A 27,803-nucleotide genomic window follows, 5' to 3' on the forward strand; every position below is an offset into this window, starting at 1 on the left:
CTTCCGACACGGGTTTAATACAGGGATGCTAAAGAAAGTCTCATGCCACATCCCGGTCACTTCATGCAAAATACCTCGTTTTACAGACACTACACATTGACGTTATCGTACACGCGCGTCTATCTGTGTGACGTCTGACGCTATACGATTGAAGACTTAAGTAAGACCAAAGGGGGGTGAGGTAAATCTAGCTCAGCCGCTGGTGGGGAGCGAAGAGTTGCAGTTCTATACGTAGTATTATTCCTTATATGCTTCTGCTAAATAGCGACAAGGAAGCTTGTCTTTATTTACTATGAAGGAGTAATGACGGAGTCCGGCAACTTACATACGATGGAGTCATTTACGATTTGCATACTGCTTCATCAAGTGTTCCCGCTTCTAGTAATTTTATGAACGTTATATCCTGCTTTTGAAGGAAGTTATTAAACACATGGCCGTAAATCATGTTTGTAGTGTTTATTTGAAAGATACTCAATTTTCTTAATGTATTTTCACGTTATTGACAAGCGTGGAGATAAATCTCATGTCTTGCTTTCCTGACATGTTGATTAGTTACCGATTAATTGTCATGATAATGATAACAAACTGTGTGGTATTTTACAAGACGTGATAGACAAGGCAATTAAAAATGAGATGAGTTGGTAACCCTTCATTATATTAACATAATCAACGACATTCACAACGGATGATAAGTAGCTGTACATTGGTGCTGATTGAAGCAGACACATCCTAATTTTATTTTAAGTTATAGATACCTGTCATTTTTTTATCCGCCGAAAGGAAAGGAAAAGGACATACGAGTAATTGACAGGGTGAAACTTTAAGGCATATGCCAATTTTAGGTAGTAAGCTCACTTACGTTTGGCGTATAACTCTGCAGAATTAAGTTGACACCACTCGTTAAATACGTTGCATGCCAGGGATACTTACCTATGCCTATTTGATTCGTCCGAGTTATCATTTCATTCACTCATTCATTTTAAAATTAATAGCTGTCGATCATTTGTCCCTTTCTTTTCGGCGGATAAGAATATGATAAGTATAACTTCAAATAAACTTGGAGATATCTGCTGGATTCAGCACCATACATGTAAGGGTCAGTATTTTTTCTTAAAGCTATTGTAAACTTAAAATTGCTCAATTGAGTGTAACATTTTAAGCTTGACCGATCACTTAAGTATCCTGTTACAAGTTCAGTGAAGACGGAATAATAAAGTGCCGGCGTCTGGCTAAGCGTGTGTTGGAGTGCGCTTCATCGGTCCCTACACGAGTGCCCTTCGATGTTCTCGACGTGTTACTTTTTAACTATAGAGACGATGATGGAAAGAATAATTTTGATGATTTTTTGTCGCCTTATCATTAAGGAACTAAACGAATGTAGTGAGATAAAAACAAACTTTCCTTGCTGGGTATTCTTATTAGATAGATATGTTTTAAAATTGTTTTAAGTTTACGCGGTTATTATCATAATTAAAACACATAATAACGGGTTCTTACCGCGTTTAAATAGTAGTCAGTCATCCCGTTATCATGGCACTTGCAACAGTGTCGAAATATCAGGAGTCTCATATCCCTACTTTAAACGCGGTACTAACCCGTTATTACGTGTTTTAATTATGTTTTAAAAGTCAAATATGAAACCCAACCAACGTAAACGGTCTCTCGTATCTTTTATCGTATATGTTGTGACTTGAATTACCAACCTCAGTAAGCCTGGTGTCAGAATTATTATTGAACCGCTAAAGACCCCTTATAACGAATACGCATACTTACATTAGTAAGTGATAGCCGGAACCAACGGCTTCACTTGTTTTCCCATGTAAGGATCATCTTATTTTCGGACTATCGGGTGATCAGACTGTAATGCCCTAACCAAACTACGTGTCACTTTTTTTATGATATGCGCCCACCGGGATGCGAACCCGACTTCCGGATAATGAGCCCAACGCTCAACCACTCAACTGCTTACATAAGTAACAATACAAGCGACACTAAAAGTAAGTTTCCACTACAGAGGTTTTGCAGAAACGCAGAAAAGGGAGTGAATCAAACCGATTGTAATTCAGCGAATTCCCGTTCAAATGCAAACGGTTTTATATCACAGAATGGCTGGCAAGGCTTTGTATTCCGAATGCGACTGCATTCGCCTCTATGTGACAGATGCTACGCTATTCGCAAAATGCTACTAATTTTTGCACATAATAGGAGTACCACAAAACTTCTGAACGCAAGCTTAGCAGACAGTGATAGGATTTTCTCTGTAATTGAAAACTGATGACTAAAATTAATTACCTATTATAAGTGCATTTCTTCGAGGCAATGACGTCCTAAATCGTCTGAAACAGACGTATAAGGCCAATGATGATGATGACGATGATTATAAGTGATAAGTTATTAGTCAAAATAAAGCATCCAAGATGTTCTAAATAAGGGAACTAAGTTAGTATGATAGATATCTTCTCCTTTAGAGACGACAGAAAACGTGCCCAATTATCGGTTTATAAACATGCACTAACCATTAATTTCTCGTCAATATATGTCTAATAAAGAAAGAAACAAATTCACAAAAAAAATATTTTAGTTGTATCTTATCCCAAAAATGCGAAGTTTGTCTTTATTGCAAAAACACGAGACAAAAATAACGTATATATTTAATAAACATAAAGCTATTATAGGCCGCTTGGAGGATTCCTTTGTGTAGCAAAATAACACCAAAAGCCCTCGGGGTGGCGGTAAATGAAGAAAAACAAAAGCCGACCATTAGGGTTGTCTCTCTGCTATGACACAACAATACATAAAACACTGACCTAACTTACAGGGTTGTACTTGTAAGTCATACATTTCAATTAAAAGGGATGTTTTTACATTTCATAATTATAAACTGGCAACTAAGTGCATTTTTGTAAACGAAAAATGTTTCAACCTACACATATCATCCGTTTCTTAACTTATCAAATTAGAAGTACTTACAAAGAAAACAAGTACCTATAAATACTTAAATTTCATCATCGTACTTTGACCACCCTATATTTTGACGCACCCTGTTATTTATTATCAAATTCATTGCGGACTAAACGATATAGACCGGTTTTATCAATGCAATAACTACTTCTTTATTACGCTTTTCGCACAATATTCTTCACAGAATTAAAGTACTTTTGATTAACCAAGCGCTATATTTTTTGTGTCTGCAACCCTGTTACCAGGAAATATTTTTCCTCTAGTGTGTAGTGCCTTAGCGATTAATCTCGCGGTAGCGAGCATGTGTGTAAATAATCTGTTGCTTTTGGCGCTGTGAACACAGCTTTGTATGTTTCGGAAGCACCTATTAGGTCCAGTTATTCCGTACGCGTGTACCTGATGTTTGCCGTATAATAATAAAGTTCGCAGGTATTGTAAGGTTTGGTATAGATTTGAGAGATGATTTCACACTTTCCTATGTTTTCTGTCTGTTATATTTTCGAGTCTTTTTCTATTCAAATCTACATTATCTAGTATAAGTAGATACGTTGATAACAGACTGCGCACAATTTCGCAACTTAAAATGAAATAAAAAAAATAATCCACGTAGTAGCATGCACAAATTAACAAAAATACACCTTCAAAATCGTACGTCACTGAATACTGCTTTCATTTAAATTAATGCTCTGATGAATACATAATTTTGTGCATCCTTTTTAAGTGAATTTATAGACGAGCGGACACTGCAAATTGGGTTTAATTTGGGTTTTCATCGGTACACCTGTGACGGAGTTGGTAACAGATATGACGTTTTAATTAATTGCCGTGGTTGTGGGCGTAATGACCAGTGGGGGCCTGAGGGCGACAACTCTAGGGGTGACAAGTCCGTGGGCGACATGTGACGCGATGCTGATTTGTCGCTTGTCGCCTCCTGGACCACGCGTGACACGAGATGAAACTCGAGATGGATTTATATCCGTCGTTAGTTTGCTGTCTTTTGGGATAATCGCCTGTGATTTTGGGCAGGTTAACGTAAAATTAATATGCTGTTTAATTAAAACCGTACTGTTATTTCTTTACTGTTTGTAAGTAAATTAATATTTCAAAAATATGAACAATATGTCGTCATTTCACCAAGCCAAAACAAAACAAACTTAAAAACCCGACTACTTACCGTGTTAATCCTGAAGTGATTGACAAGGAAGTTAAAAAACCGATTCATTTTTTAAATACCTATGAGGTAGGTATATCTCTATCCCCGTTAATCAACGGCGATCGACAGCACCCTCTCGTTAGGCGCATCGTCCGTCAAGTAGATTGCTCGTCTCTCTCTGACACTGACGACAATGTTATTACCACGGTTGATGAAACGCTTTGTTCCCAGCGATGAAGAGAAAAACTTACAGTGCGTGTTAAAAGTAGGTATCACTTGCTGTGATAGCCTAAACCGAACTTATATAATGTATAGTAGATGAGCTATCAACAATCAGTAAGTGATGAAACGGACACTTTGTCATGCTGCTTATTATCAGGGAGATGATCAAAAATATTTTATTGAGCACAATGGGCAGAAAATACAGAGATAAGGACAACATAATATAGAAAAGCACAATTATTGCTCATGCAGCAGTTTCTTCCAGGCAACCTTTGGGTACAGGAAAATTTTGTACAAACATAATAGTAGCGGCACTAAGCATTCTAACATAATAAATAATTTAAAATAACTACCTATATAAATAAGTACATTAATATTATTGGCATACCTATTGACTATTATACATAAATAAATAATTATACATAAATATCATATCATGTGTTTGAAGTCAACTAACTTGCTACTCCACGTACAGTCATAAGCAATATAATGTACCCACTTTAGGACTCTGTCGCACTAACAAATTTGACATTTAGTGAGACTAACAGTTCAATTTGTCAAAAAAGTTAATGTGACAAGGTACCAAAGTGCATATTAATGCTCGTGACCGTACGAGTATAGAGTTAGGTTTTACAGTTTTAAATTATGAATGTGCCAACTTTTCACATTTAATGTTGTTTTCTGTAAATTGTGGTAGGTACTCCTCGCTTTAGCATTGCGGACGTGAGTTTATGTATAAATATTAAAGTCAAAGTGCTCGTAAAGTGACCGACCTCTCCACCCTTGCTTGTCGTTTTAAATAACGATGCGTTTATGTAGGCGTTACTGATGCGATTACCCACAAATTGAGATCGCTTTCCGAATTATTTTGGCACTGGCTTCCTGCTATGCAAATGGTATTGAATTTATTTCCATATGTGTGCTTACTTAAATATTTACGTATATATTGTGGATATTGTATCCCTATGTTATACCCTAAAAGACATTATTCACTCATAAATACTTTATTTTATTACCGGATGACTAAGGATTTACTTGACATATTAATACCACTTTTAATGTAAACAAAATTGTTACACGATGTCAAGAATGTTTGCACAACTGAGCTAAAACGGGAGTGGGTCACTCACCTTATTCATCTGCATACTAAAGTTTGCACAGATATGAAACATTTTTTTATTTAGCCGTGTACGACCTTATATCGTACATGCCGTCGTGAGCAACAAATGTAACAAAAGTAATTCGAGATACGCCATACACACTTCTTCGAGCTGCGTTCGCAAACTCGCCAGTAGCTTTTTAATTAGTACGGGTACGAGCCTGGAAATAAATCTTAGTTAATGTCCCTCCAGACTGGTCAGCCGCCCCATGTGCGTCGGCGGACTCCTAGGTTTAGGGCGTTCCGGAAATCGATTGCGTGTTTACCTCTGATAAATGTTTACCACTTGCGGGCCGAATGAGATATGAGCTGTATGTCTCTGTAGATGGTTACGTTTGTCATTGTACCTATCTAATGGATGTTTTATCTTTGTTTCAGAAGTGCAACGTTCTTAGAGCCTCACTTGCAGGGCGTGAGACGGCGTGACAGTCGAAGTTCGGACTCTGATCACGATGAGCGGTCGACAGAGGACGACGAGCGGTCCCTCCTGCGCTGCTCCCCGCGCACGCGGCTCCCCCCACCCCCACCACCGCCACCAGACGACGAACCTCCTCCACTAAAGCCGAGAGAGTTCTTCGAAAGGCTCCAGAGCCAAGCGATGAGGGAGGCGCAGGAGCGCAAAAGGCCAAGAGATCTACCGCTCAAGGAAAACCAACTCTTCAGGCCGGTAGATGCTGAAGGCAGTCTCGGAGACAGTCTCAGTCAAGTAAGTACCATACAACTTCTGCTAACTAACTAAACTGAGCTAAGTATAACTATAAATCAAGTAAGTACGCAGTGAATTGTTGCAGTACTTACAATAGTTGGCGGTTGGATGCTTTGAGTCGTAAATAATAGCTTAGGACTGTTTTATTCCCCACTACCTGAGTAAAAGCCGGCTCCCTCTCATGAGTTGCGACTAGTTTTAAACTTTTAAATCAGGAATCCCGGTTCCTTCCGCTCGGACTAATGAACCATGCTCCGTCCTGTTTAGTTTTTAGTTTCGCAGACTTTCACAACTTCGTGTTTTATACTGTTACTCGTCTATTTGCATACCGGATTGCATTAGGGGAAGGAAGGTTTCTTTAGCGAAATACAGCATCGAGTTGAAATTACATTTGGCGTTTATTTATATGCTTTCAAACGGATGTATTCTACAAGTTGTCGACGGCGCTTCCTCCTATTTCGTTTCCATTACCATGTGAGTGTGCCGAGTAACGTTACATGAGCGCAATATTTTGCAATTCTCGGATCGGAATGAAATTTGCGGTATGTCAATGGGCGTTTTGCGAGGGCGGGAGCGTCTCTTTGAGAAACAGTTTGAAAGCGCTCTCACAAAGCCGGGTTTGCTTTCAATGGAAATATTTACGAAGGCGGCAAATGTTATTTGGAAATAGCTTACGTACATTTTAGTGTTTTTGTAATTTTGTCTGTGTTCGAAATCGCAGTCAAGTATTTCGGTTATAAAGCTTCACACTGTAGTAAAATTCGTTTGTACGTTTGTTTTCCGTTCGTTTAGTGGCGACACGAACAATATTTGCGTGGTGGCAGCTGGTGACGAGTGCACTCGAGGTGTAACTTTACAGGCAATTGCGGGTGTTGCTTTGTGAATACTTGAAGCCCCACCGAGCCCCTCTGTCTGCTATTGTTGAAGGGAAACTGCGGTGAAACACCATTGTATACGGCGACAGAGATATCTGTGTTGATATGCTGTATAGCTAAAACTATACATAAGCGACGCCCTGAGCCGAGGTTTGCGCTCAACTGGGCACCCTCAGGCCTGTTGTCTTAAACGTTGTACCGGGTGAGAGCCTTCAGCGCTCCCCATTTGTCCGGCCATCTGCGGCAAATCTACAATAAGTCACGTCAAAAAAAAATATACATAAACGTTTGTATGATTCTAAGTGTGAAGATATTTTCACTTCAGATAAATAAAACGGTTCACTTGTAGAATGAAGATAACAAGTTATACTTAAATTAAACCAATGATAAACAAATGGACTAAATTAAAGAATAACTTAAAATTTTCATTATTATACGTATCAATTTTTCATAACCTAATGAAACCCCAAAAAAGTAACTCCTCTTTGTGTAACCCAAATAATCATGAGACCGTAATTTGCAAAGTTTATATTTGCGTAGTCCTAAACCAACGGATCTCTTGTCTCACAAAATATGCACTCGCAAGTTACACAATAAGAAGAACAGAATAGGTTAGTGTTTTATTTTCAAAGGTTTACACTCACTTAATTAAATTTTATAAGTACTTTATTAATCTCGAGATTTGGTTAACCGTTGCGTTGGATACCGAATGAAAAGAGGGCCGTATTATGTTCCTAATTATGTTGTTGTTTTGTAAATTATAGAATTATTGAAATTAATGCTGGCTTAGTATTTTTTACATGAGACCGAGTACACAATAATTTAAAAGAGTTTAAGTACCTACTTCTTCACAGGCCAGATATTAAGTAGATGACCTAAGCCTGACCTTATCCTCGTGAAGGTGCACTATTCTGATATGCATTTGCGCTCCTTAGGTCCCAAAACTAAAACATCAATTTTCGCTTTTAAACATAATTATTTTCCATAATAAAATAATTACTTCTTACTTTCCTCTAGTAAGGGATGATGAGCTAGCTCGATCCTAAAGAAGGGCATTATATTCATTACAACGCACTTACCGGTCCATCGGGTGGGCGATTAACCCTCAGAATTAGAGTCCCTCGGCCAAGATAACTGCCTTTTTGGGGTCATTTGGGGGGTCATAAATGACATGTGGGAACGAGTTCGCTAGCACAATGGCAAGGGAATTCCTGTACCGACCGAAATTTTACGTGGTTTTAAGGGAATAATTGGGGTAGGTATGTAAAGTTTTCCTATTTAGTGACTTAAATAAGTGCGAAACGGTACAATTCCGACAACCCCATGATATTAAAATATTATCTCTTGCTTAGAGTGCGCTCATAAAATCCAATTTACCATCAAAATTATTAATTTCCTCTTCTACGAATTTTTCAAATAACTTTTCTGGAAAATCGCATATTTTATAACCAAATGTTACGCGAATTCCTTTGAATAGGGTTTATATTTCAATTTGAGCTCGCGACCACAAAAGGTCGAAAATGAATAGATAGGGTAATGAAATTCCGCCACCGTCATTAATCAGTATTTTAAAGCCAGACGACAAAATGGAGATGCTAAATGGTAATTTTATATGAACAAATAGGCATTCGACATTTCGAAATTAATGAGCCGTTGTGATGTAAATTTTGGAAATTAATCGAATGTTAAATGAATTTCCTTTTGTTCAGAATGCAACGAAAGCTTTAATTTATGATCCATTATATCAGACACAATATACTACCTATATATTTCGGTGGTTCATTTTCTACTTTGCGTTTCGTTTCGGTATCTGCGTCAGCAAAACAATTTAAAAATAACACAGTATAATTACAAATACACAACAACAATACAATCTACAAATATTATTATTTACAATTTATTTTTATTTATTTTTTTATCTAACCAAAAACACATATCAATGTGGTTTTTTCTTCAAAATCATTCAACTACAATCGTCTTCACTAATTTTTCCCGATTGTGACCGCAGACCGATTTATCTTCTGTCACTAACACTTCCACTAGAGGGCGCTTAATGGGCACAGATTAAAAAATAATAAAAAACCCGGTGCATCCGCGTTTAATTTGCATCCAACGGCATCGATTTAGTGCTACAATAGCCGGCACCGGTGCTATTCCGATCTTGTCTATTTTTACGGCGCCGGAATTTTTAATTTTGTACGGTCAATAGTTTGTTTAGAAACGTAAATGTGCTTTGGACGAATACGAAACAAACCGTACATGAAGTCAAACTTGGGAACTCATACACAACTGTAATGTTATATAAATAGTTTTAAGTGAATATTAAGGTCATTCAAATCAAGTCTGCAAGCTGGGGGACAATGAAGAATGGAATGGAGAAGATTTATTAAAACTTAAATAGACCTAAGGCTAAGAGAAGGTGCAGGTCGTGTCGTATCAGGAGGTGAAGGTTTTGGCGGGAAGAAGAGAGGAATGGCGATTGCTCCACCGACAAGAGCGCAGCTCTTAAATAAAGAGAGAGAGAGAGAGAGAGATGACTAAGGCTAAAAATATTTACAGATATTTCAGGTCACATTTTGGAAAATCCCTTCAATTTTGATTAGACTGGCAACGCCACGCAAACTCTTCTCTTTAATATCACAACCCATTACAGAACGATGACCTCACAATTACTTAATCTAGCAGAAAATTGGAAGTCAATAGATCCTAATCGAGCAATTAAAAGGCCTTTTGCTGTACATACGTCACTTGTCATGTCGCGCCCGGGATCGGACCCCAAACAAGACTTGGGTCCCGACATATGCACAATATCAGGTCTTTGGAAATTATGGAACATTATTTAATAACGTACCTTATAGATATTTTTTTTTTTAGAAGTACTTATGAAACGGCGTATTAATGTTAACATGTTACCATCGCATTGATAAGAAGCATTACACGTATAGCCCCAACAAACAAAAAAATAAACAAAACTCAAAAGTACACAAGTTACGATCTTATAATACAACATTAAAAGCATTATACCTAAAAAAATTTAGTGTGACAATTCGATCGGAACGCACGGGGAGACTGGGGTTTATTGATTTTTAACCTCCCAGGGTGAGTCATCTGCTGCATCCCCCCGCCGGACCACAACCACTGTTTACTCTATTTGATTGAACTTGAGGAAAAGTCCCACTAAGTTTATTTGTAAAGTAATAACTGTTATTCCGACTCCATAATGTCTTTTTGCATCCGTGTCAATTTTTTCCAAGTCTGCCGCATTCGCGCTCGTTAAAAGTTTATTTGGCGACGCGACGTTTTGTGCAACGAATGGTATTTCATTTGGAAGTATATTTTGTACTCAATTTGAATGGAAACTCTAAGTATCATTCAGGGCAAATCTTTTCCTAGCACATAATTATCTTGCGACCTAAACCGTAGAACGCATTTTTAAATGTTTATCCCATTTGCACATTGTGGGCAACAATTTTGGGTAAAGATTTTAACATTACTTGTCAATCAAATTACCTCATAAATTGTCAAGACGTGTTATGTCTACATAATACGGCCGACCCACCAAAAGTGTCCCAAAAAGGTATGCTAACGGATTTTGAAGGCGGCACGCAGCACTTTAAAATACACAAGCTATCAAAAGTGCCATCGTGGCCACAGGTGCTGTTCCCTGTAGGGTAAAACGTCGCGGGCATTTACAAGACCTTAGCACGTGCGCCCACTTCGCACTTAGTACCGAAAGTAACTGTTACACAGCGTCAACTGTTCCAAGTATATTTTTATGACTACTAAGCACAGCTGCCTTTTAAGAAATTGCGAGGGAGATGTCGACGTCTTGATAATTAGTCGCTTCAAGTTTGCCGGGTTGTTACTTCTTCAGTTATGTTTAGAAATGAGCTGCAGTACCAAGTTTGTTGACTTTTGGGGAACTTTAACTGGCTGTATATTTTTGCTAAGTAACTTTTAGGAATGTATAAGAAAAAATAAAGTGTAAGTATGAATATATAGTATAAATATATTCAACGGATCAATCGAATCGTTCTGACAACCCTAATACTGGTAGCACGAGCTTGAACTGTTTTCCTCATTTATTTATACATACGTAATACAAAGGCCTCTCTTTAATCAACCGAAAGGGGTGAGTAGCATAAAACACAACCGTACTCCAACCAACTACAAATGTTCTCTAAACAATGCTCACATCATTACCCTAGAATAATATTAATATCTCATTCTGACCACTAACACGTCTGCATTGTGAAATTGTTTCATTATCATAACCGTTTCGAGTGGCAAGTGGTAACGTTAATGCTAGTTCCCACGAGTAGCTACTTAGCCATAACGCACGAAGGAAATCGTAGTCTTTGTAAGACAATGCAGTTTCAAAGTTAAATCACAATTGTCAACATTTTGTAAGGAATTTGAGAACCTTATGACGTAGATATAGACTGATAAGGATTGACCGTCGTATTGGGAAATGGCTGTGGTAGTGGAATGTAGTCAAATCTTCAGATTAGGTAAGCGGACGTCGTGATAAAAGGGATAATACTAGGAAGATGATGATTTTAGCAAGAAAATCCTACTGCATTACAAAGAATCTCAAATAATTTACACTAAGATGTTGATGCGGGCTACTAGCCGTAAAAACAACTCGCAGCAGAATGGTGCAGCGTGGCATGTACCATCCTGGTTGATTAAGGGGAGGCCTGTGCCCAGCAGAGGAACGTATCGCGTCCTTATAAGCTGTTTATGTTTATAGGTATAGGTACTATGTAAGTACTTTAGCAATTTCAACTTATCTGATGAAGAATGTGCTTATGTCCAAAACTAACTCATTAAAATACTTGTTCCGCAGCCCTTTACGGCCAAGAGCCCTTATTATCATGCATTATGGAGTCCAAACTTGGTACGTTTACCACGTGTGTTCCAAACTAATTGCAATCTAACTTTGTACATAAATCTCAGGCCACACATTTTGAGGCGATGTTATTCGAAAATGCGGTTCGGCGCTATTGTGCTTTGAAACACCTTGGTGGCGTTGTTGGCTTTGTCGCCAGTGATTCATAGCGCTTATTGTCGCCGATGGTGGAATTAATATCGCGGATCCAGTGTTTCGTTCGTTTGTACCGCGGTGTGATACAGTGGATCTGCAAATTGTCGCCTACTAATTTTCGGTTGCGGCCATGTTGGATTATATTAATCTATTTATTAATTAATTTCAGTGATAAAATGTATTTTGTACACATTTTTCCACCAAAACTAGTCTCCTAGTTAGTTTCGGTATGCTTTATAGTTTCGGTATGTGTCTGGTAGGTAGGCTTATATTTGCTACTGATTAATTATCAATGTCGAATACAATACCACGATGAAGACCAAAAATCGCTCTTCAATGATGATCGCTCTTAATGATAAGGCCCGCCTTTGTCCATCATCATCATCACTGCTGGGGCACGGGCCTTCCCTATGGATGAATAGGGAGATCGGGCCTTAAACCACCACGCGGGCCCAGTGCGGATTGGTGGTTATTAACGACTGCTAATGCAGCCGGGACCAACGGCTTAACGTGCCTTCCGAAGCACGGAGGAGCTCGAGATGAAAACTTTTTTTTTGTCCACTTTAGAATAATTTTATCCTGTAAATGTCTTGTAAATTTGTGTGCAATAAAGTGTTCTTATTATTATTATGAGGTTATTACATTATGTAGGTACTTGAATTTCGATACATCTCACTTCTAAAATGGTTTTGAGATCTAATCTCACGCGATGCGGTGAAATACTGCCTCTGGACGTTCTCGTGACATGTTCACTTAAAAAACGTTGGCAACGTTAAATCTTGGACGCTGTGCACTTATCTGTCTGTTTTTCTTACGAAGTGTATTCATTTTATTTTCCCAATGTTTTGGTATAAGACTTTAGATAAAAGTAGTTTTGTTGATAGTGGCAAAATTTCCGAACTGATGGTAGTACCAAAAGTAAAGGTGAAAGCACATGAACATTCTTCCGCATCGTCCGCGTAGTTATAATTGACAGTTTTGTAAAGAATCATAAATATCTATTAGGCGTCTATTAGGTACGGTCACGAGTACTAATATGTATACACTTTGAAACCATGTCACAATCACTTTTTTGCCAAATTAAACCGTAAGTCTCATTAAAATGTCAAATATGATAGTGCGACAGGGTTCTAAATTGAGTACACGATATTGCTCATAACTGTACGTACAGAACCTTATATGTTTTTTGTCAAATTCGGATGCCATCCCGTGACTTTACGCGACGAATTATTGTGATGACGTCATTAGGATTTTTCAAATAAACAAAATATACGGCCTTTATTCTGGTATGTATCTAATTATTAGGTGATTATAATTCCATATAAATCTGAAAATTGGAAGAGTGTTGGTCTGATTAAGGTAATATAAATGCATAAATCACTTTAACATCTATTGAATAGACAGCAGAAGACAATTAAATGTTCATACCTACGTAAGGTACGTTATAATAACGGTGTTTGTATTAACCAAATTATCACCAATGAACATCACTATTGCGTATGCTTCCTGAATTACTGTGTAACGCAATATTAATTACTATACGTATTAATTTTGATGGTAACACTAACAATGTAATTCCAACATGCGACACGCTGCTTGTGTAATTCTGTTGTGGGATGAATATTATTGTTTATTATAATTTATGGAGGTATTTCAGTTATTGTGGTAATATAATAGTAAGTTGTGCATTTATACAAGGTGTTAGTGACATCGTAACGAATACTGAGGGAGATGATTCAGACCATGATTCTGAGTTAATATCAAGTGGAATTTTCCGTCGCTAAACTCATATTTTTTTAAAGTTTTAACACTTTTAAGGACAGAACGTCTAATGACGTTCCGATTCTAAGTTGTCATGCTCTCATACTACCTATTATGAACCATCAATGACCCATGGTCTCTGTTCGTGAAAGGGTGAATATTATTTTGAATTCTATACTTTTGCGATGAAAAAATCCACTTATTTATTTAACTTGATATTAACTCAGAATAATGAGCTGAATCACCCCTCTCAGTATTTGTTACGATGTCACTTACACCCCATAAAAGTACATACAGGTAGCCATACAAGTAGGTACGTAAGGGTGTTAGTGACACTGACACCACAATGAATACTGTATGTGATGATTCAGACTCGATATCAAGTAGAATTTCCTATCGGAAAAGTCATGAACATTTTAGTATTTTGTTTTTATTATTTTCAGTTCTATACTTTTGCGACAAATAATTCCACATGATATTAACTCTGATCAAAGTTTTCGTTACGATGTCACTAACATCCTGTATAGTCTGATTGTACTTAATCACCGAATGCATTTAACTAAGCAACAGTTCCTATGTGCAATCGGGCGTGTGACGCGACGGCCCGAGTGGTTTCAATGCAATCCAACTGGCTCTATTCTAATTGTATCTGAATTACACCCCGTATTAAGTATGCATTCATCCCGATTCTATACACCCGAAGGACTCAAACTCAAAAATATCTTTATGCACTTTGAATCGTCGATTTTTAACTAGGTTTTGTCGAACGTCTCATCCTACTGTAGCTCTCACATCCTGCATAGCCGAGGAAACGTATCTGCATGAAAAGAACTGCAGGTAAAAGTGAGATTTTTCGTATAAAATAGTAAGCAATAAAGCCGGTGTTTCCTCCCTATTGAGCCCAGAGCAGCGGTGCAAAAATATGGCGACATTTCGGCAGTTTGCCCGTTTAACAACCCACTATTAATTTATAGACCAATAACATAGCCTGCTGACGCCATTTTTTATTTATTTCGCCATTTATTGTCTATAAACCCATTGGTGGTGTCGCCATTAGCAACGGCTATTTTGCGGTTTCATACTCTCAATTGGAACAAGAATTATGGAAAGAGAAGTATAAATTATTTGTTTGACACCTTACTCTAGATAGCTACATAAGATAAATAGTATTCAAATATAAAATAACATATCGCGCTTAGACAAAAATAAATAATAAAACGTTTTAAGTATACATTATTTGTTATTCTTCTTTTTTAGTTATGTTAGGATCATTACATGCTTATTTCACCAGCCCGTGAACCAATGCATAATCTTTCACCCTAAGGTTGCCTGGCAGAAATTGCTGTTTAGCAATAAGGCCGCCTATTGTGCTTATGTTTTTATTGGTATGTTTATGTCCTTTGTATTTGTCGTTGTGCAATAAAGTATTATTGATTGATTGATTGCAAAAAAAAGATTCCTATTAAGTATATCAACTTAATAAAATAATAATGTATTATTAAAAGTCCGTTCAAGGAATATAAGTTGGTGCAAAATAATATTGCTATGTTAAACGTGCAAGGAGTAGTCAAGCCAAGATATTTCTAATATTTCCTCATTTGCGAACTAAAGTCACGTTCCGATACAAATTAAAGTGGAGAGTGGCGATTAAATTAACTTTTCCGTTGGTTTTCACTTAAACCGTCGCTCCTCATCGCGAACTGCGGCGGAGAAATCTAATCCGGCGAGACAGAATGACGGCTGACTTTCCACCGATTATTGCTACGAACGTGCTCCTTGCCAATCTAAATGTAATTTCAATCTGTTTTCTTACTTTTAATTATTTTGATTTCTTTCTCTATTCCAACCTCAGCAAACCTGATGCCAGGGTTATTACGGAGCCGCCAAAGGCCCCTGACATGGCTCATGTCACAACTACGTATTTACATGAGTAAGTAGTAACCGGCACCAACGGCTTACCGTGCCTTCTGAAATACGAAATTATTTTAGAAGATGATGTACTAAAATCAAGATATAGGTACCTAGTTATGTGATTACGCCTACATAATGTTGTCGCTATATAGTAAAAAAACTATGTAAGCGCCTTTTGAAAAACCTTGATTTTCAACAAAACCTTGATTTTTTCAATTAATAACAATTTGCGTAAAAATTGCGACCACTAAATTTTAACCTGGATTGGAACTAGTTGGTATATTGTGAGGTTATGTTATTTTGAGGTTAGGTTACATCGGTCGGTATGTCATATTTTAAAAGGCGCATAGGTACGTGGTTTTCACTATAAGGCAAAAACTTTGGTGTACCTACGTACATACCTAAATCTGGTCAATTTTATTTACAAAAATAAGAACGATCTTGTACCCTCTTTAAACAAATAGATCCAAATTAAATCCCTTGAGGTACAAACAGACACTAGGTCCAATATAACAACATAGACTATCCCGAACCGCAAAATTAACGAACGTGAAATTCTATTTCCCACATCAAAGTGATTTCCGTAATAATTTCACGTTCCATCAAACAAAATATTTGCTCATTTAATATAAACTGCACTAAATGTGTACTTACATTTTCAACGAATTCCCGTTTGAAACTAGCTGGTAAACACGCACGGCATCGCATTTGCGGGGATTTTGTCTCAATTAACAAACAGACGAGGGACTACATGAATATTAATGTCTGTCTCCGACACGGAAATACACATTAACTTTTATTAAAAACTGTATAATCACCAGGGCGCATGTTTGTTCCCAAAACTCAAAACAAATTTTAATTAAAAATATAATTCATCTCTCCCTTTAAACAAACGGGAACGTTATTTAAATAATTTCTTCCCAACAATATCCTCAGAAGATCGTGCCAGCCCGCGGCTATTTACATAAAAATATCGGCGGAAAATTGAGCCGCTTGCTGAGCATATTTCCACAAACTTATCTCGATCCTCCGTCCGATAGTCTTATCTCAGGGCAATGACCGAAAAGGGTACAGATAACTTTTACATACGTATAAACAACGAAATACAACTGAAACGAATATGAATGAACGTATACGAAATTGCTTGTCCTTTACAGAACCTTTGTAAAGAATGCCGCCTCTCGAACCTTTTGCGGGAAAGTCGTGTAATAATATTTCCAACTCCGTGAGCAAAGAGGCTTTCCCTGTTTGAAGTGAATAGTAGTGGAAATTTTGAATCACGAAAATACGACAAGACTGTTTTAAAGTCAGTAGTTGTATAACTTGAAAGAAAAACAAAATGTAAATAAGTATGTAGATATTATTCTGAATAGGTACCTAATCCAATATAGATCCCTTTCTAACAACACGAGCTTTTTGAATAGCTTGACCCTCCGCAAGGGACAATGTATCCACCAGCAAATAGACACATAAACATTATTATTTCACTTCCCAGCAGCGACAAACTCGATGTAAAATTAATCTTAATAGGGTGTGTACACATTTGTGTTGCTATAACATAAAGCCAGGCCGCAGCCTACCCTCTCTGTGCAATAAGCCGGTGTATACGGTACCCGAGGCTCACTTTGTATAAAAGGGACTCACTAATATTTGCGTGTACGATATTTCATAAATAGAAGGTCCTAATTAGGAGGTTTCATTCACTTTGTACTCTGGCTGAATTAAAGGATTATAAAACGGCCATTTTCGCTACGCATTAAACTTTATAACGATCATTTTCAATTAGTAACATCGTAAAATAATTTGGGTATTCTACCGGGTACATTTTTAACTTACAAAATTACCTATAAAAGCCCAGTTTGCTACTAAAATCAACTTGTTGCTATATAATTATATTCTTTTATGGTCTAGCAACAAAAGTACAAGTACCTGGGTACCTTCTGTTGGCAAAACAAGATAATTTAGTATCGTTCCCATCAAATTATCCTTTAGTTTTCATCGATACTTGTCGCTCGCAAGTGAGAGTAAATAAAGTTAAAAAGGGTCCCTCTTCTCTTCGTTAGTCAATATCGTATTACCGCTTCAGGCCTTGCGCAGACGTATATCGGTTTACGAATATTTTATACACAACCCAGTACACTTACTTTATAGATACAATTATAAAAAATCGTTGATATTTGCAGAATCAGCTAAGATTTTAATCAAGTACGCAGCAATAAATTTTATGACTAGTGTAATAATTTGCGGATTTTGTATTTAGAATTATTTTCCGGACTCTAAAAGTAAACCACGTCATTTTCAAATAAGTTTAGTGCAGCTAGGTATTCGTCTCTTTTCACCTTGTCATTCGACTATCTACTCACAGCATTTAAACGCATTATGATTTTCAATTACATGGAGTTGGCTTTATTTGCCGAACGTCTCCAGTTTTCTCTATGACTAATTAAACTTACCTAGATTAAAAATATGTATTATCCATTATCTTCAGAGCCGAGAAAGTCTCTCGTCGGACGGCGAGGGCGCCCGAGGTGACTGCTCCTCCGTGGGCTCTTCAGGGTCTGGGTCGGAGGAGCAGCCGCCATGCGACATCGGGTTGCTAGAGCGCCTGATCCGAACGCACCCCGTCTGGTTCCTGCCGGGGATCCAGAGAGCTGGTGCCTTCCATCTGCTGCAGGGGAAGGAAGAAGGGGTAAGATGTTTGAAATAATTTGATTCCTTCATCTCTTTCTTTCAAAATAATAAAATAACTAAGCAATATTAGTATTGAATAGTACCTGGCGGATCCGTTGATTTTATCAATGGCAATTGCTTTGCCTGTTATGCAAGTATTTTTATGAATTATTGAGTAATCCTTTGAAAATGTATAGTGAGATAATTAGCCATAAAACAATCAAAAATGCTTTTATTTGGTTACACTTGTTGCTTACTTTGTAATTTATTTCTTAGGGCAAAATATACTACGTAAAACTACTAAAGAAAGAGTACCTACTAAAGTACTGAGAAAAGTTATGTTAAAATCTCAATCCGAAATTGTAATTTCCAGAACTTCGTAGTCCGTCAATCGAGCCAGCCTGATACGATGGCCATCAGCGTCCGTCTGCCGGCCGACAAGGGGCCCTACATCGAGCATTACCTCATCCAAGCTTCAGGAGGTCGCATCGGACTGGAGACCTCGCACAATCGCTTCGACAATATCCCTGAACTAATCGCTCATTATTCGCAGTGTTGGTAAGTTAATATGATTTGCAAAATAAACGAATAATTTCACTTTGTATCAGTATTGGTATCTGTTTATCACTCTCAAAATATCACAACAATATATATCGTGTCTAAATAGAGAGACAAAATATGATCAGAACAAATGGAACTTTGCTTGGTCAAATCAAAGCTTCAATGCGCAACTATAAACAGTTGTTATTAACGAGAGAGATGGTGCGGACTACGAAGGTGATGAAAACACAAGTTACCATAAAATTGATATTTATTACGAACTAAGCAAGCACAAAAACACTCACGAGAAAATAACACGTGTATATGCATCCGCGACAATGCCGCGAGTACGAGTTACACAGCAAAATAAAAGAGTTACAAAAACTTTATCAACGACTATGGTCATTATAAACGCCTAAAAAATCATTATTAATTAAGGATAAACATTTAAAATGTATCTTATGTCTATTACAGTGATGAGTTACCAGTCCAGCTACAGTTACCCCGGCCTCTGCGTGAAGCGAAGAGCAGACATCAACTCAGTTCCCTGGCATTACTTGGTCAGGAATTCTGGGGATATCCGATGGCGAACCCGAAGAACAATCCGCAGAATCTAATCTCGCCGTGCCAGCAACTCGTCAATGGTGTAGTCCCAATGGCCGTCACCCCTTCCGATACTGGATCTAGTCTTAGCAGTTTTAATGCCAGTACGTAAAATCCTTAATAAACTTTTTCATGACGGCACAAATTCGTAAACATATATTTAAAAAATTAAATTGTACTCAGGTTCAGGAAACATCTCACGGGATCACATACTCAGTCCAGACAAGGATCAAAATGTAGTGCTAAAGATGTCGCCAATAGAATCATCTGGTTCTCCACCGAGCCAAACCCAGAGCCTCAGCACATTCAAAGGAAGAACTGCTCCTTCTCCGCCAGCGAAGCCTAGTGGGACTTTTATTAGAGCTCCCAGACCTACCCCACCGAATACCCTAAACCTAATGACTAGTACGGTAAGATCCTTTTTATTGATTAATAATTAACCTAAACCTTAATGGGGTTTCATATTTATTTTGTTTTTTAATTAATGCTTCACCTGTTTTCAGGCTCATATAACACAACCTCACTCATTCCCAACCACCAATACGCAACACTCTCCCACCCTGAGCAGCGTCAAATCGACGCCTCCGCCTCCACCCCCGCGGTGGGCCAAACCACCTACCAAAGCATCCTTATCGCCCAAATCTGAAGTCGTGGCTTTCAGTCCTATTAACAAAGCTTCCCAGAATGGAAACATAACAGTCACCACGACAGTCACATTCAGTGTCAATAACACACAAATTCATAATCACCAAATAAACGAGAGCATACAAAGTGACCGGCTGCAACTAACGCTTGCGTCTAATACAATCAACAATAACAACTGCTCAGATTCAGTGTTCAGTGTAACAGACGCTACGAAAACTTTTGCTGATGCTAATGAAGAACAACAGGTGAGGAATTCTCATTTCTACGGGTTGCATGCATTTGCGTGTGGCATTGTTATGCTTGAAGTTGATGTGCATTCGGCATACTTGCTCGTGAATAATGTTGTCTTGACATTCTAACCAATTTCATGTTCAATATATGTAATAATTAAATTAATATACATTATTCCTATTCCCGTATAGAGTTTGATGCATCGTATGTCACCAGAGGGAGAGTGCATCAATGCAATGACATCTAGTTTGCACGGCAGCTTCAAAAGACAAGTGATAGAACAAAATTCAACCGAAATTGGATCACCTAATGAACCACAATCTCAGACAAATACTTCCGAATCTGCGGATCCTATCGTAAACAGTTACACAAAATCTAGTAACAGTTTCGGTCCTAACCAAATTGTGTCACCTAATGGTACTAATTCTGTAACCAGTGGTATTTTCTCTCCAACAAGTCAAATAAATTCTCCTGTGTCTAACGACACAATATCTTCTAAAAGTGGCGTATTTTCGCCCCTTAGTCAAACAAATAAGAGCGAAATATTTTCGCCAGTATCGAGAAGCTCACCAATATCTGGCAAAAGTGTTTTCTCTCCTTCTTCTAACCAGTCTATTGTATCGCCTATGATGGGTAAAGATAGAGAAAAGATTTTGTCTCCTAACACAAATACAACGAGTACTACACCATCTGGTAGATCGAGGAGGAGTAGACACTCCCAGCGAAAGGAGTCCAGACATTACCAGGTAGGAGGAATGGTATCTTATTTATGAATGTCTAATTCTTACGTTCATCACTAACCGCACGGTTTAATATCAACGGGATGATTCTCTTGCATTACAATGAATTATTTATCTATAAAATATATGATCCATACTGACATTGTTTATTTCTCTTTTCAAGGAATCTGATATCCTCGAATCTCCAGGCGTGTACTACAGAAGTTCTCTTATGGACAAAGTATCAGATTACGAAGATATTTGGGGACCAGAAGGCAATAACTGTTCGACATTTAAACCTTCAAAAATGGAAACCGATAACAATATAAGCAACGGCCTGATGAAAAGTAAAAGGCCTGACCTTTTGCCAGATACTTTGCGTAAGTGAAATAAGATCTTTTAAATTTTACTTAACTTAATTGCAATTTCAATGAAGTAACTACAATTGCTTCTTATTGCAGCAAAATTAAATGCAGCTAAAAGTACTCAATCGATACTGGAGAAAGAAAATATGATAATTCTGAATTCTACAGAAAGTCTAAATGAAAAGAAAAATCTCTCCGATAGCTCTTTGAAAAAGAGCTTCAATGGGTCGACTGAAATTATTGCGACTACTAACAGCAAAGGAGAAATTATACCAAAGAGGCCGGACAAACTTAATATTGCAATGAACATGAATAAGAAATTGACTGAAGAGATTGAAGCATCATTTAAAAATAGGGAGGTACATAATAACACTGAGAGTATGGAGACTGTGAAATTGGAAGATTGCATTAAAGACCCGGTAGATGACGATTCTGAAAAAGATAACGCAGGCAGTCCCTTCTACGCCGATCCTGTAGATGCCATAAAAGAAGTAAGTGTAGTCACTCTATTCATATGGAATTTTAAAAACAAAATTTGTAACTTAAAAATTATTCATAATGTATAAAAATCTTTCCAGGCTGCTTTGCCTCCAGTGCAACGGAGAAAATTGCTCAGGGTGGGAATGAGTTTGGCGCAAAGATATTCGGAGCCTCCAAATCAAAACCACCCTTACTACCCTCTAAGAGACATGCACAGCATAGAGGAACTCTCACGTAAGTATAAAGTTTTCTTAAACACCAAATTGGAATGAAATAAAGAAGAAAATTGGGTGTTTTTTGCGTTTGATATTTTTTTACCTTTTATATTTTATTTACAGCTTCTTCACCAAATACTTCGACGTCTGTGGATAACCTGGTGTCTTTACGAAGCAAGCCGAAGATGAAACCAGTGCAGCCACCCAGGGTCGCCAACAAGCCACCCACAGGCAAGAACGACCAGACTTGGACCGTTGACTCCAGTTGGGAGTTCATAAGTCAGTGTAACGATGAATATGGGAATATGCTTCTGCTGAAAATTATAATGCACCAGTACTTTTAGTATTAAAGCTATAGTCACTTTACAGTTACACAGATTAGAGTTCTCGAATAATAAGCAATTTTTGTTCTACTTTATTTTACCAAGATACAGTGAAAAGGTTACATGTGTATATTCCTAATGAAATATTTTCTACAAAGAGAGATTTTCCAGGCTACGTTCTTCTAAGAAATATATATATAGACGACGCTTTTCAGATTTAACGTGATAATTACCTATTTTCTTTTTGCTTGGGTACTTCATTATTCAAAAATGTAATGTAATGGCAGAGGCGTAAATAAAAATAATTGTTGCTTGATATTCGGATCACAAATGTATAGAAGTGTGTTGCTATCTATATTGCTTTTCTTTATTTTGATCAGAATAATAATGGGTAGAAGATGTGTTGTGCCTGGATGTAGCAACAAGGATCATCATTAATACCGAAAAACAGAGATAAAATATGTGTACGTCTATAATCATGAAATTAGAAGGTTAAACGAAGGCAAATTTGGACAGTGCCATCTATATTTATTTTTTTTTGGGAAAGTAGCCTGAAAAGTCCCACATTGTTTTATAGAGATCACAATATCACAAACTAGCCTATCTCTTTAGGTATAAATGTTATTCGCAAAAACTCACATCTTATACTAGAAAATCAATACCTACTTACTTTATTACGAATCAGAATATATAGAAAAAATACCGGATAAACCTCGATACTTCTTCTACATAATTTAAACAACATGCATTATTAATTATTTCAGATAAAAACGACGAAGGATCTAACAGCGAAAGTGGTACCTTCCCTTCATTAGCTGAACAAGAGAGTCGATTAAGCGGAGTGGACGATGGAACTCAACATCTTACTGTTCATCAGATAGTAGCTCAGAGGTAATAATATATTATCAGCAGCCAAACCTTACATTAAAACAGAGCAATCGATATACATTTTAATACAACTTGATCATCGTAATATAATATCCTGATTATCCTTCCTTTCAGATTCCCAGAATTGCATCTGAACGCTGAACCGGTAGCACTTCCAGAGGAGGTGCGATCTCCTCCCAGAGCATCCTGTTATGATAACGTACACGATCTCAGACCCTTGTCTGAACAGGTAAAAACTGGTCTTCGAAACTAAACGTTGTCACTTGCTTTTTCACTTTCTTTGAAAGTGTTATTCCTGCAATTTAACTCAAGAAAGTTGACTAACAAGCCAATGAACTAGGTGAAATACTATACAAGCTTTACACGTTTTACTATCGCCCTGTTGGAGGGCAATGTGTGTTTAAGTGATTTACACTAATGAACGCAGAATTAATTATCAATATAGATAAACAAAGTGTGCAGCGTGGGCCGTGACGTTGCGGAAATAATTCATATCACTAACAATATTGCAATAACGCGACGTAATAGATATTTTTAGCTTGACATCGTTCTGACTTCCTTGCATGTATGTTCTAGGCTAGCGACGATGGGACCGTTTTCTCGGAGCCATGGGATAGTTCACAATGGGACGGTTTATTACCACCCTCGAACGGGCAGCAATCTTACGACATGGTAAGAAACTACGATAACTACCAATTACAGCATTACAGTTAGTAAGAATCTGAGGTCCATATAAACTAATGCTTTGATATTTCAGGACGAACCCTGTGAATGGGAATCTCCGATTCCTAGACGGGGACCAGCTGCTGCAACCCGTGCCAAGAGCTTCAGGGACAGACTGGATCCTTTGCTTGGTGAGTAATATCTGGATCAAACTGCTTTATACCGCCCTTAAGTTACAAAGACTCGTGTAACGGCTTTGACACGCGAACAATTAGTGTCAAAATTAAACAATACGCCGTTATCACGTCGTTATGTACAACTCATATTACAATGGATCTCACCAAATCATAAAACAATAAAGCGCTCGTTATAATGTTTGTTTCCATCATAAAGATGTGTAAATATTTGTTTAAGTATCGCATGCAGTTCAAAGATACAACTTTCACACATGATATTTTAGAGTTGGAATTGCCTAGGCTAGAATACAGAATATAATACTTACTTTCTTATCAGTAAATTGAACTTGTACTAATTATGTGCATAATATAAATTAATATTGAACTCGTCCCAATTCTACAGTCAACATAGCCACACAGCTGCTCTAATGCACATGCTCTATACAGTGACTCACGCACATTTATCAAATCAATGAAGCACTGCATACTTAGTACATCAAAACAATGGACCGCGGCGCACATCTGCTATCAGCATCACATTAGCTCTGTAAATAAATTAATTATGGTTAAAGGTTAAAGGTTTGCTCGTGCCGTGAATTTCTTACTCGCTACACACTGTCTACTCGCAGTCGCTCTCCGACGCTCGACAGGGAAGTTTATACTGTTGTGTGAATGGGAAACTACTATCTCAAACATTTCAAATCTTTCGTGTTAGCTGGTCGGAACCGCCGAGTAATCGGACATGAAGTGGTTCAAAAAATTGTTCCGAGGAAAGTGCGAGAAACCAATTGAAGTGAAACCCAGTACCAGCAAAGGTGATCCTTTGCTGAACAAGTTGGATTCCACGCCCCGTTTTGCACAGGCTGAAGTTTATGAAAAACCTACGGCTTTGGAAGCTACAGTGAAGGTTCACCAGGAAGTGTACGCGTTAACTACTATAAAGAACTTCCGAACAGACTATTTGGAAGAATTTGTCCTTGAAAGTGATTGGGTGTTCTTGACTAGAGAAAAGTTACTCGAACCAAAATTTCAACAACATTTGGCAAAATCGGATGCTTTGACGTCGTTGTGTAAGATGTTAGCGGAGAGAAACATTAATAAAAGACGAACTGAAGTAACGGCAAAATCACCATGTTGCCACTGTGCAGATTTGACTCCCGAAGAAATTATTAAACCGCGTATGAACCCTTTTAAACGAATGTTGAACTCATTCGTTCGGTTTTGTAAGCGCTTGTCAAAGAAGATAAAGAGATGTGGGAAGAGAAAACATACAACAACTGATACAGATTCAGCAGATTCCGATAAACTAACCGGCTATACTATGAATTACATATGTAGGTAACGGTTATTACCCGTGTGGTTTTGTTCATACGCGCTGTAATACGGTCCTTTAATATTGAAATTCCTCCTGATTCGGTTAGGAAAGTATAAATTACATTGTTTTCTTTCTATCAACAGCTGCAGGACGTGTCCGTGCTCTTCGCGGAGGAAGGACATCCCGCGGAGCCGGTGCAGCGCTGCGTGCGTACGCGCTTCACCTGGCCCAGGACAAGAGTACCACCTTCGCTCAAAATGTAGACAACTTCATTTCGTGTACTCTGGACTCCAAGGAGACTTGTCCACAGGTAATAACTTTATATTTTACATAATTATAAAATAATACAATGTACGGAAATGTAAAACTAAAGAATATTGCACAATAAATATTAGTATAATTATTGTATTTACTCCTATCCAGGTGATGATGCGCAACATGAGGCAGTTCATGTCTGGTATGAAGAATTACCTCGTGAAGCACGGCGAGAGAGAATTCGAGAAAGAAGTTGAAAAGGAAAGGCTCAAGGTAAGAGAATATCTCGTTTTAATGCCTTTCAATGAAATATTTTATTTACTACTTACTTTTGTGTTACTTTTTTATGATTAAATACTTTAGATTTATTGAAAAATCTACGAATGCAATTTTTCAATAGCTAGGTCAAAGATAAATTGTAGAATTCTGATTACCTACTAAATAAAGACAGATGCAAAACTGTCGAAAATATTTTTTTTTACTTATTAATCAAGAAAAACGTAATATGACTAGTTGGAATCTAGCATATTATTGAAGTTAAACTAAAAACTTCTGCAACTTCTCCCATCTTCAAATATCATTTGTTTTAATTATTTCCAGTTAAAACCAACGGAATTTCTGAACTTGGATGCCATATTGGAAGGAGTGATGCACCGTTTGGTCGTTCGTCCATTGCGGTCGAAGCTCTATTCCCTGCTAGCATCTTGGCACTCGGCTGATGTGAGGCGACTTCATGCGGCTATTGAACGCGCCCAACACGCCACGCCACTACAGCTTGGAATAAAGGTAGGATTGATGGCAAATTAAAATTTCACACTTTCTTGAAGTCCCTTTTTGATATTTATAACCTCACAGTTGGGCATAATTAGAATCTCCAAGTAAGCAACTATATTAAGGTGTCCACATACGGACAGTTTCGAAAGTTATCATCCTATCGTGTGTTGTATCATTCTCTCACATCCCAAGGGTAGGCCATGATTATACAATTATTCATCGTGTCACGGTGTCAGTGTGAGATCAACAAAATTTTAAGATGAATTATCCGAAAAAGATTAAAGCTAAGAAAGAAAGATGTCATTCTTATTTTAAATAATTTCTTGTCGTTAACAGGAATCCACAAAGGTACCATCAACAGCTGTCTTAGCAGTGATCTCAAAACATTTCCTCAAAATGCAAGAAGCTGATTCCCCGTTGGACAAACTCGAGAACCTTCTCGCGGCTATTTCTGTCATGTTTAATTCGGTAAGTTCCCTTACTTTTTAACTTTACTTTCAAATAATACCAATTATGCACACTGAAATGATTGTAAGGTCATTTAAAAATCTCTTGTTCAGTTTTTAACTGTTATTTATTTCCACAAAAGTACCCCCATCATAAAAGTTTCAATTATATCTTTGTCTTAAGTTTGACCTTGCTCTGGAACTGTATTTTTTGACTGATTTTAGTCAGAAGTATGTTCCAGTTAGTATGTTCCTTTGTCATACATAATACTGAAACAAACATTCTCGTCTTCTTGACGGCTTGTTCTTTATTACTTCTTACCAGTGAGAGAAGGAATATAAAAAATCTGTCCGCCTTTCCAGATCCGAGGAGAGCGCGCATTAGGAGCCGACGATTTACTGCCAGTCCTGGCGTGGACAGTGGCTCGTTGCCGACTGGTCTGCGCAGAACTGGAAGCAGAGTTGATGGCTGGTCTGCTACCAGCAGCACTGCTAGCCGGAGAGGGGGGGTACTACCTCACCGCCCTGTTCTCTGCTGTTGCAGTGCTGAAGAGACTGGCTCCGGAACCTGGTCCTGATAGTACTACTCCTGTAAGTGCTACTATTTTTCTTATGTGATTTATTAGATGGATTTCAACTTGGTGTAACCAAGAATCTTTTGTTGTACTTGTCTAGTATTCCATTTAAATAAACGAATCTT

General features: G+C 37.7%; 1 protein-coding gene across 11 annotated transcripts in view; it reads left to right on the plus strand.

Annotated features, from left to right (window-relative positions):
• LOC126372957 (protein sprint) overlaps positions 1-27,803 on the plus strand; it is a 207,538-nt gene that overhangs the window by 177,242 nt on the left and 2,493 nt on the right. For 7 of the 11 annotated variants that reach the window (XM_050018881.1, XM_050018875.1, XM_050018878.1 and 4 more), the window contains 20 exons: positions 5,874-6,201; positions 18,284-18,484; positions 18,839-19,023; positions 19,480-19,712; positions 19,792-20,018; positions 20,112-20,498; positions 20,676-21,230; positions 21,388-21,583; positions 21,665-22,059; positions 22,147-22,282; positions 22,387-22,542; positions 23,351-23,477; positions 23,589-23,703; positions 24,051-24,146; positions 24,232-24,328; positions 25,772-25,938; positions 26,052-26,156; positions 26,484-26,669; positions 26,994-27,125; positions 27,467-27,694. In XM_050018881.1, the coding sequence (XP_049874838.1) occupies positions 5,874-6,201; positions 18,284-18,484; positions 18,839-19,023; positions 19,480-19,712; positions 19,792-20,018; positions 20,112-20,498; positions 20,676-21,230; positions 21,388-21,583; positions 21,665-22,059; positions 22,147-22,282; positions 22,387-22,542; positions 23,351-23,477; positions 23,589-23,703; positions 24,051-24,146; positions 24,232-24,328; positions 25,772-25,938; positions 26,052-26,156; positions 26,484-26,669; positions 26,994-27,125; positions 27,467-27,694 (4,252 nt within the window). The remainder of the gene's footprint in view (positions 1-5,873; positions 6,202-18,283; positions 18,485-18,838; positions 19,024-19,479; positions 19,713-19,791; positions 20,019-20,111; positions 20,499-20,675; positions 21,231-21,387; positions 21,584-21,664; positions 22,060-22,146; positions 22,283-22,386; positions 22,543-23,350; positions 23,478-23,588; positions 23,704-24,050; positions 24,147-24,231; positions 24,329-25,771; positions 25,939-26,051; positions 26,157-26,483; positions 26,670-26,993; positions 27,126-27,466; positions 27,695-27,803) is intronic. The other 4 variants (XM_050018874.1, XM_050018883.1, XM_050018882.1 and 1 more) reach the window with 4 other exon arrangements.

Source organism: Pectinophora gossypiella, chromosome 15 (assembly GCF_024362695.1).
Source record: "Pectinophora gossypiella chromosome 15, ilPecGoss1.1, whole genome shotgun sequence".
NCBI classification, from domain to species: Eukaryota; Metazoa; Arthropoda; class Insecta; order Lepidoptera; family Gelechiidae; genus Pectinophora; species Pectinophora gossypiella.